We start from the raw sequence: 13,001 nt of genomic DNA, 5'->3' as shown, positions 1-13,001 counted from the left end.
GCAAACAGCCCCAGCTGTGCTCTGTGCAGAAAATGTGACTCCCCTTGGATCCGTGGCTAACACGGTCGGGCCGTGACCACGACGTGCTGCTCCTGCAGCTGGGTCCAAATGAAACCTCCCAGCTCTGAGCAGGGGCACAAAGTGCAGCTCCTGCTGCTGCCACAGGCCCTGCCCGCCCGCGGGGACAGCAGGGACACCAGCAGGGCTGGCAGGGACGGGGGCACTGGAGCCACGAGGGGCCGACCTGGAACAGGGGCTGGGCACAGTTCGAGGGATAGAGTGGGGTGTAAAGTAAATAAGGGAAGTTAAAGGCTAGGCAGAGTTAAAGGAATAAAGTGGGGTGTAAAGTAAATAAGGGAAGTTAAAGGCTAGGCAGAGTTAAAGGAATAAAGTGGGGACTTACTAAAAGGCCTTAAAAGGATACACCTTGGGCAGAACAAGAGCCTGGCTGGGGCTACACCCAAAACGGACTCTGAGTCACGAGTTTTCACCCTTTTATAAGTTTTGGTCCATGTCTATATTGGGGTTCACTGTCCAATCCCAGCTCCAGGCTATGCAGTCCCACTCTGCCAGTTTGCTCTCCTTCATTGTCTGCTGTTTGCACTTTTTGAGCCTTTTGGGCCTTTTTGTTGTTTACACTTTCAGGGCCTGAAGCTGCAGCAGCACCCTTGGTTCTGGGGCTGGAAAACGATTGTTCTGTGTGCCTGAGCTGTGAGGAGAACTTGCTAACACTTTATATGGAGCTCAGGGTTGCCCAGCATCCTCTGGGGAAGAGCCTTTCCCTGATGTCCATCCCAAACCCTCCCCTGACACAGCCTGAACCTCCCCTGCATGCTCAGGAGCAGCCCCAGGAGCCAGGGAAGGGACAGTGAAGGATGCACCAGGCAGGATCCAATATCCAAGAAAATGTCTTTATTGTACACGTTGGCTTCTATTGCTTGTATCCCCTCCCCAGCCCCACGTAGTGCAAAAAATTCAGAGAAAACAGAGTTCCACATAAATAAAGTCGAGTAAAGTTACAGAGAAATCAAAGTGACGACGCTCGGACATGGATCTGGACCAGGTGTGCCCAGAGGGAGGCCCAGGGAGCCCCAGACCAGGGCAGGGGCTCCAGGCTGGCCCTGCTGGGAACGACCCCAGAGCCCGGAGCCCCCCGGTTTGGGGATGCTCCTCTGCTGGGAGCTCAACAAGGAACATCTTGGGCGAGACAGCACGGACTGAAACTGGCAGGGAAGCCACGCAGAGTTGCTCTCCTCCCCTCGGACAGCACAGACGGACAGACAGACACAGACAGGCGTCCCCTCCTCCTCCTCCTCCTCCTCGGCAGGGGACGGGCAGCACCAGGGGCGATCCCACCCCGGCACGTGCCAGGGCGGGCGCTGACACCTCGTGTCCACACAGTGTGGGTCGGGGGGCTGGGGACCCCCAGAAGGTGCTGGGGGGTTGGTTTTGCCCTTTCCTGCATAGTTTGGGCAGCACAGACAGGAGGTTCCCTCTTTGCTGGGTTCCCCTGGGTCAGGCTCGGTGGGATATTGCTCAGGAGCCAGCCGGGGGACACAGGAGTCACTCTGCCCTGTCCCTGCTCCTCAGGAAGCAGGATCTCCTGCTGCTTGAGAATTCAGGAGTGAAATCTGAGCTCTGTGAGTGAGAACTGGGGAGCAGGGGAGGAAAAAGGAGGAAGGAACGAGTTCCAAAGAGTTGGAGCGTATTTCCAATGCTACATTTGAACATTTGGGCACATTGAGGTACCAGTGGTTGAGTCGTTCCTCTGTGTGTGCAGAGCACCTGAGCTGTGCCTCAGCTCACGGCTCACACGCACAGCACACCCTGAAACACCACAGCACGGGGCCCTGGCTCAGGACAGGCCTCACAGTGCTAATTTAGCCAAGCTTTAGCTCATTAGAGGGGTTGTTTAATTGCCAGGGAGTCGCTGATTGGAAAGGGTCCCTCCCGTGCTGCTTTTGGCATCTCACACACGCACACACCCCACCCATCCAGAGAGAACCTCCAGGGCACAGGAATCATCTCCTCCACAGGTGAGAGAAGGAACTGCACCCCTCCTGCTGCCTGGAGAGCAGAGGGATGGGGAGTACCAGGGCAGAGTAAAAAACAAAGGGATATGGAGTCATATTAGCGTTCAAATAAAAAAGGCAAATAAAAAAATTAATACCCAAAAAAGTAATGCCAGGCAATCCTCCTCCTTCGGAAGGCTGGACTGTTCTTCCTCCAAGAACTGATTCCTTTCCACAAACCCAGAGTCTGCTTTGCAGAGGGGGGAACAGCAAACCCAGGGAGTCGCAGTCCAGAGCCTGGGCCGGCAGCGATGGCAGCGGTGCCACCAAGGTCCCTGCACCACCTGCCCGGCCAGACCACGCTCAGCTGGGCCCCCATGGGCACCTGGGGGGCTCAGGGGCCTCCCCACCCTGCAGGGCTGTGCCTGGGCTGGGCTTCCTCTCTCGCTGTGGTTAAGGCATCAAAGAGACGCCCTCGGAGCGGGGCAGCGTCCGGAGCGGGGCACGCGCCTCGGGCTGAGCTGGCTACGGTGACATTCAGAGTGGGGGTCACACATTGTCCCCCGGGGCCACCACAGGGCTGGCAGTGCCACCACAGGGCCCCACGGGGCTGGCAGTGCCCGGCGGCACGGCTGGAGCACGGCAATCCCAGAAGCAGCAATGGTTTGGGGTCCCCTTGCCCAGAGGAGCTTTTGGGGGTGCTGGATGAGTCTGGCTGCAGGCAGAGCCCCCTGTGCCCTCCTGGAAGCACAGCTGGTGGCTCTGGTGGCCCCGTGGGTGTCCCCAGAGCCCCCTGTGCCCTGTGCCCTCCTGGAAGCACACCTGGTGGCTCTGGTGGCCCCGTGGGTGTCCCCAGAGCCCCTGTGCCCTCCTGGAAGCACAGCTGGTGGCTCTGGTGGGTGTCCCCAGAGCAGGCAGAGCCCCCTGTGCCCTCCTGGGAGCACAGCTGGAGGCCCTGGTGGCCCCGTGGGTGTCCCCAGAGCCCCCTGTGCCCTCCTGGAAGCACAGCTGGTGGCTCTGGTGGCCCCGTGGGTGTCCCCAGAGCCCCCTGTGCCCCCCTGGAAGCACAGCTGGAGGCCCCGTGGGTGTCCCCAGAGCCCCCTGTGCCCTCCTGGAAGCACAGCTGGAGGCCCCACGGGTGTCCCCAGGGCCCCCCCAGGGCCGGGCTGGCTCAGGCGCTGTCCCCAGGCCCCGGGGCACGGCCGGGCCCGCTGTCAAAGGCTCGTGGAGGACACGGAGAGCGTGGGCGAGGAGGGCGGGGGGAAGTTGAGCAGCTCGAGCACGGCCACCCCCACGCTGCTGCGGCGCGTGAACATGCACGAGGCCGCCACCCACTTGTTGGTGCGCGGGTTGTACTTCTCGATGGAGTTGAGGCTGGAGCTGCCGTCGTTGCCGCCCACGGCGTAGAGCCAGCCGTCCATGGCCACCAGGTCGTGGGTGCTCCTGCAGGGACAGCACGGGGAGAGCCTGGGGGTGCTGGGGCGCTCAGCATGGCGGGCACCCCACAAACAGCCCGTGGAGAAGTGAACTGTTGGGGCACCAACAGGCAGAGCGCAGCACAGAGCCACTGATGGGCCCCTTCAGCCTGACCCTCTCACCCCAACTCCATCAAATACCAAACCCCATCAAATACCAAACCCCATCAAATACCAAACCTCATCAAATACCAAACCCCATCAAACACCAAACTCCATCAAATACCAAACCCCATCAAACACCAAACTCCATCAAATACCAAACCCCATCAAACACCAAACCCCATCAAATACCAAACCCCATCAAATACCAAACCCCATCAAGTACCAAACCCCATCAAATACCAAACCTCATCAAATACCAAACCTCATTAAATACCAAACTCCATCAAATACCAAACCCCATCAAATACCAAACCCCATCAAGTACCAAACCTCATCAAATACCAAACCTCATTAAATACCAAACCCCATCAAGTACCAAACCCCATCAAATACCAAACCCCATCAAGTACCAAACCCCATCAAATACCAAACTCCATCAAATACCAAACTCCATCAAATACCAAACCTAATCAAATATCAAACCAAATCAAGTACCAAACCTCATTAAATACCAAACACCATCAAATACCAAACCTCATTAAATACAAAACCCCATCAAATACCAAACCCCATCAAATACCAAACTCCATCAAATACCAAACCTCATCAAATACCAAACCCCATCAAATACCAAACCTCATCAAATACCAAACCCCATCAAATACCAAACCCCATCAAATACCAAACCTCATCAAATACCAAACTCCATCAAATACCAAACCTCATCAAATACCAAACTCCATCAAATACCAAACCCCATCAAATACCAAACCCCATCAAATACCAAACCCAATCAAGTACCAAACCCCATTAAATACCAAACCTCATTAAATACCAAACACCATCAAATACCAAACCCTCTGAGCTCCCCCTTCATTCTGACACCATCACCCAAACCTCATAGAATACAAAATCCCATCAAATACCAAACCCCATCAAATACCAAATCCCATCAAATACCAAACCCCATCAAATACCAAACTCCATCAAATACCAAACCCCATCAAATACCAAACCCCATCAAATACCAAACCTAATCAAATATCAAACCCTCCGAGCCCAAAATCACCAACATTGCAAGCCTTAATTCCTCCCACAGCCCAGCAGCAGCATCTCGGTGGGCTCAGCCAGCTCAAGCCCTGGCTCTTTATGGCCACACAAAGGGCAGAGGATAAATCCCTGTGCAGAACATCCCTGCTGTGCCCTCCTGGCTGCCCTGCAACCCCTCTGAGCACGGCAGGAGCGTGCTGAGCCAGCCCCAAACCCTGGCACCCCAACGTGCCCGTGTTTTGTGGCACAGCAAGGTGAGATCCCCGCTCCTGAGGCTCCAGAGGGCTCAGCCCCTTCCTCACCTGCGGATGTTCATGGGGGCCACGCTCTCCCAGGTGTTGGATTTGGGGTTGTAGCGCTCCACGGAGTTAAGGCAGCTGGTGCCATCATTGCCCCCGGCCACGTAGAGCATCCCCTCGAGCACGGCCACGCCTGCACTGCTCCTGCGGCTCAGCATGTTGGCAATGGGGCTCCAGGTGTTCATCTGGGGACAGGGAGCCCATCATTGCCACCCCACAGAGCCCTGCCATGTTGGCAATGGGGCTCCAGGTGTTCATCTGGGGACAGGGAGCCCATCATTGCCACCCCACAGGGCATCTCCCACACACCCCTGCCAGGTCAGTCCTGCTCTGGCTGCACAGCTCCTGGAATGATGCCCCTTTTGGGGGCATCACTTTGTTCCTCCCCGCTGTCCCGCAGTTGGCAGGAGCAATCTCACTGCCTGGCTCAGAGAGCACAGCAGCAGCTGGCAGGAGCCGTCCCAGGGGCACAGAGATGCCCGTGCCAGGCCACCAGTTGTGCCCCAGCTGAATGCCAGCCCAGCCTCAGGGACTGAGCTGTATCCATTTCCAATCTGAGCGAGTGCAGCTGGGGCTTTGCAGCTCAGGAAAAGCCTCCAGGACGTTCCCTTTGATCTCTCTGCGGTGACCGACCCTGGTGGGCAGAGCTGTGTCCCCAGCCTGCCACACTCCCAGCTCAGCTGGGAACAGCTCAGGGCATGGACAGGACCCTGCTGCCCCCAGAACCACGGGCAGTGGGGCCAGGGGCTGTTCTGGTGTCCAAACCTCACTGGGAGCTCTCCCAGAGCAGCTGTGGGTCCCTGTGCTCAGGATTGCACCCTGGCTGCTGCATCCCTGCTGATCCCCCTGCATCCCCCAGCCGTGCACGGTGCCTTGAGGCCTTCCTGAAGAGGGGAGGGGCACAGGAGTCACCCAAACCTCCCTCCCACACTTACCTGGGGCTCGTACTTCTCCACCGTGGCCAGGTGTGACGAGCTGTCGTAGCCCCCCACTGCATAGAGGTTGCCTTCTGCAAAGACAGAGCACAGGCATGAGCTGAAAACACCTCCCTGTCCCACTCACAACGCCACAGGTGCCACTCTGGGGGTGCCCACGCAGGCCCAGGCTGAGCCCCAGCACAGGTGCCACTCTGGGGGTGCCCACACTCACTCTGGAGGTGCCCACACAGGCTGAGCCCCAGCACAGGTGCCACTCTGGTTAAAATTAGGGAAGTTACATTTTGATAATTAGCACAGACTGAGTTATAAGAATTAAAAATACTTTCAAATCGTGGATTTACATCATCACGATTATACCTTACAGGTAATGCAAAGAGTAGTTTCTTTGAATTTAAATATTTTTTAAAATTTTGATTAATATTAGACTAATTAGGTAATCGTAACGGAGGGTCAACTTCTAATTTAGATTGCTTTTTAGTTTTGTTTTTTTTTTTCTCAGTACTATTGTGTCTGAATTGGAGGAGCAGGTGGTATTACTATTAGCTGTTTGGGGAGTTCTTGGCAGAGGTGTTGCAGAGGGGACAGGAACCGGGGCAGAGCAGCACAAGGAACCCTCAGGAGCCTGCCCAGGACCCCCCAGACCCCTGGCAGCACCCACCCGGCGTGCCCAGGACCCCCTGGCAGCACCCACCCAGTGTGCCCAGGACCCCCCAGACCCCTGGCAGCACCCACCCAGTGTGCCCAGGACCCCCCAGACCCCTGGCAGCACCCACCCAGTGTGCCCAGGACCCCCTGGCAGCACCCACCCAGCGTGCCCAGGACCCCCCAGACCCCTGGCAGCACCCACCCAGCGTGCCCAGGACCCCCTGGCAGCACCCACCCAGCGTGGCCACGCGCACGTAGCGCCTGCGGGTGCTCATGGCAGCGATGGACGTCCAGGTGCCCGTCAGCGGGTCGTACCTCTCGGCACTGCAGGGACACAGGGACAAAGGTGGGACACTGGGAAAGCCCAGGGCAAAGCTCCTGGACATGGGGAGCTCTCCCAGACTGGGGACAGACAGGGGAAATGCAGGGGGAGCTGCCACAGGCTGGGTTCTGTTGGGGCCGAGGGATGCAAAGTGGGGAGAAGGAGGTGTGTCGCAGACATCTTTTCATTAAAAATCCTTTCCTTAGGATTTTTCCTCCTGAGAAGCTGGGAGGCCTCAGGAACAAAATGCAAACAATGGTTATCTGCTGCTGTGGGATGCAACAGGTGCATCTGTGATTGGTCTCATGGGGTTGTTTCTAATTAATGGCCAATCACAGCAGAGCTGTGACAGAGAGCCAAGCCACAAACCTTTGTTATCATTGTTTCCTATTCTATTCTTAGCCAGCCTTCTGAGATGAAACTTTTCTTTCTATTCTTGAGTATAGTTTTAATGTAATATATATCATAAAATAACAAGTCAATCCTTCTGAAACCCGGAGTCAGATCCTCGTCTCTTCCCTCATCCTGAGGCCCCTGTGAGCACCGTCACAGAGGTGAGCTGTCAGACATCTGCTCCAGGCTCAGGAGCAGGGCTCCCAGCTCCAGGACAGGGCGTGCAGCAGCAGGGAGGCTGCAGCCAGGCAACCCCTACCTGTTGAGGCACGAGGCCCCATCGTAGCCCCCGGCAGCGTAGAGGAGCCCGTGCAGGGCTGCCACCCCCAGGCAGCTCCTCCTGGTGCCCATGGACACCTCGGGCTGCCAGCAGTTGGTGACAGGGTCGTAGGACTCCACGGTGGCCAGGTCAGAGGTGCCGTCGTAGCTGCACAGGGGGAGAAGAGGCTGCTCAGAGAAGCTGTGCCTGCCCCTGGATCCCTGCAAGCGTCCAAGCTGGACGGGGTTTGGAGCAAAGTGGGATGGTGGAAGCTGTGATGGGTGGGATGAGATGAGATTTAAATTCCAACCCAAACCAGCCTGGCACTCTGAGGGAAATGGGCAGTTCAGGAGGGGGCACTGCCCATGAGGAATGCCCATGGGGCAGGTCACTGCTGTGGGGTCAGTCCTGCTCCTGCCACGAAAACCCTTTTGGGGGGTCCTCCCTTCTTTCCTCCCCTCTCTCCCACAGTTCCCAGGAGGAGTCTCAGCTTCCTGCCTCAGGAGCCATCCCAGGGACACAGAGATCCCCGTGCACAGAGGAGGGGCTGTTCCATGGCCACCCCAGACATCCAGGACCATGCTGCCCATCCGTGCCCCCCTCCCCGTGCCCCCTTACCCTCCCACGGCGTAGAGCTTGTTCCCGATGGCGGCGACGCCGACGCGGGCGCGGCGCGTGGACATGGAGGCCACCATGTGCCAGCGGTCCGTGCGCGTGTCGTAGGCCTCGCAGTCCCCGTGGATGGCAAACAGGCTCCCTCCACCTGCTCGGGGAGGGCCAGTGTTGGAATTCAGGGCATCCCTCCTGTCAGGGGGGTCTCTGGCTGCTCAGAGGGACCCCAAGAAAAGCTGGAAAGGCTCTTGGCAGCCTGGCGGTCAAAGGAGGAGTCAGAGCTCTTCATTTCTCAGTCTCAAGGTTCTTTATTGTACCTGATCTATAAAATTCTTTCTCCTGCTCTGCCCAGGTCCGCTCAGCAAGACAGTCAGAGGCACTGTGCCTGCCCCTGGGGCAGTGTTATCTAACATAGGTGATAGGTATTGGAAAGTAATTGTAAATATTGTACATGTAGTTTTTAGTATAAAAAGATAACACCGCCCCGGGGGCAGGCAGAGTGCCTCTGCCTGTCCTGCTGAGTGGACCTTGGCAGGGCAGGAGAAATAATTTTATAGATAAGAAATAATAATAAACTTGAGAATTAGAATAGAAGAGCTCTGACTCCTTCTTCGACCACTGGGCTGGGAAAAGAGACTTTCTAACACATCTGGGGGTCACTGTGAGCAGCTAGAAATCCTGAGAGCTGAGGGGAGCAAACACAGCCCAAACCGCTGGGATGGGGCAGGGATTTTGGGCAGGGATTTGGGCAGGGATTTTGGGTGGCAGGGATTGGGGCAGGGATTTTGGGCAGGGATTTTGGGCAGGGATTTGGGGTGGCAGGGACTGGGGCAGCAGCAGGCCCTTACCCACGGCGAAGAGCACGGTGCTGGCGCCCTCGCAGCGGCGCGGCCGCGTGCGGCTGTTGCCCAGCACCCCTCTCTGCTCGGGCATCAGGTGGTACTTGAGCGCCTCGATCAGCAGGTCCTTGCACTCCGAGTGGTGCCGCACCAGCAGCTCCGTGTCCACGTGGCTCATCAGGAAATCCCGGCTCAGCAGCGGCAGCCGCACGCACTTCATCAGCTGGGGGGACAGCAGAGCGGGGAGTGGGACACGGGCACTGGAAGGGGACGGCTGGGACCAGGGAGAAACTCCTGGGGCTGCCCCATCCCTGGGAGTGCTCAGGGACAGCTTGGAGCAGCTTGGGATAGCCAAAGGTGTCCCAAGGGGATGGGGGAACTGAAAGGGGACAGCCGGGATCAGGGAGAAACTCCTGGGGCTGCCCCATCCCTGGGAGTGCTCAAGGACGGCTTGGAGCAGCCTGGGATAGCCAAAGGTGTCCCTGTGCATGGCAGGGGGTGGAATGAGATGGGATTTCAGGTCCCTTCCCACCTGGACTGGAAGTGGTAGGACAGGGACCTGCTGCTCCTGCCGTGCCCTGCAGCTTCCTCCAGCCCAGGCACTCGGAGATGGTGGGCACAAGCAGCCCCCTTCCAGCACTCTCATCTTTTCCCAAGCCACTCTCCCCTTTTCCCAGTCCACTCTGAGCCCTTCCCAGCCCACCCTCAGCCCATTGCCAGCACCTCACCCTGGGCACGTGCTGTCTCCTGCTGTCCACGTCGTGTTTGACCCAGCTGAGCACAGCCCTGTACACCTCCTCCTCCGAGGGCACATTGAGGCTGTCGCTGGAGATGAGGTCCAGCACCTGGGGAGGGCAGAGCTGCTCGGTGTGGAGGCACTCCCAGCACAGTGAGCAGCAGTGCCAGCTCTGCCTCCTGGACGTGCTGGGGGCCCCAAACAGCGACTGGGTGCCCCAAAGGCAGCAGGTGCAGCTCTGTGGGGACATCTCTGACCATCCTCCCTGGCTCTTTTCCCCCCACCGTGGCAGAGGCTGCTGCAGTGCCTGACAATTGTCGCTGGCAGTGGCAGCAGGGAGATGACTCTACTGGCATTTGTCCCTTCTGTATTTCCTGGGACAGACCCAGCAGCCCTGGCTGCTCCCAGCACTGTCCCTTCACCTGCCAAGGGCTGCAGAGCTGCAGCAGGGGCAGATGGGACCCCCCCCTCATTGTCACCTCCCCCTGCCCCGGGGATGGGTGACAGAAACCCCATCCCCTCAGTGCACATCCCTCAGGCTTTATCCTCACACATGGAGCAGGACAAGCTGTGCTGCACCCTGACCTGCACACTGCCAGCAGGGCCTCTGTCACAGACATGCTTTATGAAAAATCCTTTCCTTAGGATTTTTTCTCCTGAGAAGCTGAGAGGCCTCAGGAATAAAATTATCTGCTGCTGTGGAATGCAACAGGTGGATCTGTGATTGGTCTCATGTGGTTGTTTCTAACTAATGGCCAATCAGCTAGCTCGGACTGTCTCGGTCAGTGATTTATCATTTCTTATAATTTCTTATTCTATTCTTAGCTAGCCTTCTGATGGAATCCTTTCTTCTATTCCTTTAGTATATTTTTAATATAATATCTATCATAAAATAGTAAAGAAAGCCTTCTGAAAGAGGTACGCAGTCTCTATCGCGCCAATGGCGCCTTTGCATGGAGTCAACACTCTCGTCTGTTCCCTCATCCTGGGACCCCGTGAACACCACTGCCACAGGCCTCACCTGTTTGAGGGGCAGCAGCATGAACTCCTCAGTCTTGGACACCTCCACGAAGTGCTGGAGCACATACTTGTGGGCAGACTTGAGCAGGTCGCTGCAGGAGTGGGTGTCAGCAAAGCCCCGGATGCCCAGGCAGTTGGAGGGGTCCAGCTGGCTGAGCAGGAACTTGCAGCAAGCATCCCTCACACCATTGAGCTGAAGCAGGCTGGCAGCAGGGAGAAGGGTCTGGCAGGGTGGAAAAGAACGGGGCAAAAGGGAGTTCCCAGGGCAAGGAAACGATTTTCACCCTCGTCCCACTGCGAGGCACGAGCAGAGCAGGTTTAGTGAGTGAGCACCTCCAGGCACAGAAAGGACAGAGCACTCCTGGTTTCCAAGGTGGAGAACAGCTGGGGAGGACACCTGTAACTCCCCCCAGGGCCAGGAGAAGGGCAGGTGATCAGGAGCAGGGCTGGAAACTGCACAGAGCTTTGAGGAGCCACCTCTGGGAAGGGAATCAGCTCCCTGAGCACTGCCAGCCCCAGAAAGGACAGAAAGGACAGAGCACTCCTGGTTTCTAAGGTGGAGAACAGCTGGGGAGGACACCTGTAACTCCCCCCAGGGCCAGGTGCTCAGGAACAGAGCTGGGAACTGCACAGAGCTTTGAGAAATCACCTCTGGGAAGGGCAGGGCAGCAGCTCAGCTCCCTGAGCACTGCCAGCCCCAGCTGCCACCACAGGCACAGCTGGCAGAGCTGAGCAGGAGAGGGGACTCCCAAAGAGGAAAATGTGGAACAGAACAGCTTTGTGGAGCAGGGGGAACAGCTCCTACCTGCACATTGCCCTCTCCCACCACGATCTCAGCCGTGTAGGCGTACTGCACCAGCTGCTCCAGCGCCTGCGGGTCGATGTCGTGCAGCGTCACATGGGTCTGGCGGCTCTCACTCATCTCATCTGGGCCAAAGGACACCCAAAATGAGCACAAACCCCCCAGCAGGGCTGTTCCCCCACAGGAGGATGCGTGGGACCAACTGCATCCACCTCTGCATCCCAGCCCAGGGAGGGTTTCTGTCCAGCTCTGGGGAATGGGGACCAGGACTGCAGGAGGGACACCGGGATCCTGTTGAGAGGGACATCAGGATCCTGAGCAGGAATCCTGGGCAGGGAGGGACACCAGGATCCTGGGCATGGAGCTGTGGGCAAAGGGAATCAGGGAAGGGAGGGAACTGGAGGATTAAACCATGCATGGAACAAGTGGTTTGTTTCTGGAAGGTTTCCTGCCCAGCTCTAGGGATTGGGGGGCAGGTCTGCAGGACGGGGGCACCAGGATCCTGTACAGGAGGGAGACACCAGGATCCTGCACAGGGGCAAAGGGACTCAGGGAAAGCAGTGAAATGAGGAATATTCCTGCTCTTGCTCACAGAAGTGACACATGAAAGGGCAGGGCAGTGAGAACAGGGAGGGGATTTGAGCAGAGAGGGGATTTGGACAGAATCCTGTGCAGGAGGGGGACACCAGGATCCTGCACACAGGCAAAGGGACTCAGAGAAGGCAGTGAAATGAGGAATATTCCTGCTCTTGCTGACAGAAATGACACATGAAAGGGCAGGGCAGTGAGAACAGGGAAGGGATTTGGAGAGGGGAGAGCTGCCAGCCTGTCCCTGGGGAAGAGAGGACTCTACTTGCTTGTGAACATGGCGTGGAAGTAGGGGCTGCACGACGCCAGCACCACCTTGTGGGCCTTGATCTCCTTGGTGGCCACGTGCAGGACGATGTCGCAGAGCAGCCCCCGCTGCCGCATGCGGTTCATGCACACGAAGGCGTCGTGGTAGTGGCGTTTGGAGTTGTGGGAGATGCTGTGCCCGTCGCGGTTCAGCAGCTGCACTGCCCCCTCCATGGCTGCGGCGGGCACCGGCGGGGGCAGCGCCCTCCCGCCGCCTCTGCCAAAGGGGCAAACAAAGGGTTAACGGCGGGAGGGGGCTGCGGGGCGCACGGGGGTACAGGGGAAACTGGGGGGATTTGGTAAATGGGCTTCAAAGGAGGCACCTTGGGCAGGGAAAGAGCCACAGCCAGGGTGGACCCAAAATGGAACCAAGGTGGGCACAAGGTGGGCACAAGGTGGATCCAAAACGCACCCAAGATGGACACAAGATAGACCCAAAATGGATCCAAGGTGGATCCAAAACGGACCCAAGATGGACACAAGGTGGATCCAAGACAGATCCAAAGTGGACCCAAGATGGACCTAAAATGGACCCAAGGTGGATCCAAGATGGACCCAAGATGAACCTAAGGTGGACCCAAGATGGACAGTGAGTCACGA

General features: G+C 57.5%; 1 protein-coding gene across 1 annotated transcript; it reads right to left on the bottom strand.

Moving 5' to 3' along the window:
- Positions 1 to 3,126: 3,126 nt before the first annotated feature.
- On the bottom strand, positions 3,127 to 12,711 carry KLHL17 (kelch like family member 17). The gene is made up of 11 exons (XM_058039227.1): positions 12,365 to 12,711; positions 11,511 to 11,632; positions 10,707 to 10,928; positions 9,678 to 9,794; positions 8,959 to 9,172; positions 8,117 to 8,261; positions 7,499 to 7,666; positions 6,760 to 6,848; positions 5,877 to 5,950; positions 4,945 to 5,126; positions 3,127 to 3,455 (listed from the first exon to the last, which is right to left on the bottom strand). Exons 1-11 carry the CDS (start codon positions 12,573 to 12,575, stop codon positions 3,227 to 3,229), a joined length of 1,773 nt encoding a protein of 590 aa, XP_057895210.1. The 5' UTR covers positions 12,576 to 12,711; the 3' UTR covers positions 3,127 to 3,226.
- Between the last annotated feature and the right edge of the window lie 290 nt (positions 12,712 to 13,001).

Source organism: Melospiza georgiana, chromosome 22 (assembly GCF_028018845.1).
Source record: "Melospiza georgiana isolate bMelGeo1 chromosome 22, bMelGeo1.pri, whole genome shotgun sequence".
Classification (NCBI taxonomy): domain Eukaryota; kingdom Metazoa; phylum Chordata; class Aves; order Passeriformes; family Passerellidae; genus Melospiza; species Melospiza georgiana.
Note: the sequence above shows the minus strand (reverse complement) of the source record. Positions and strands in the feature narration are given on the sequence as shown.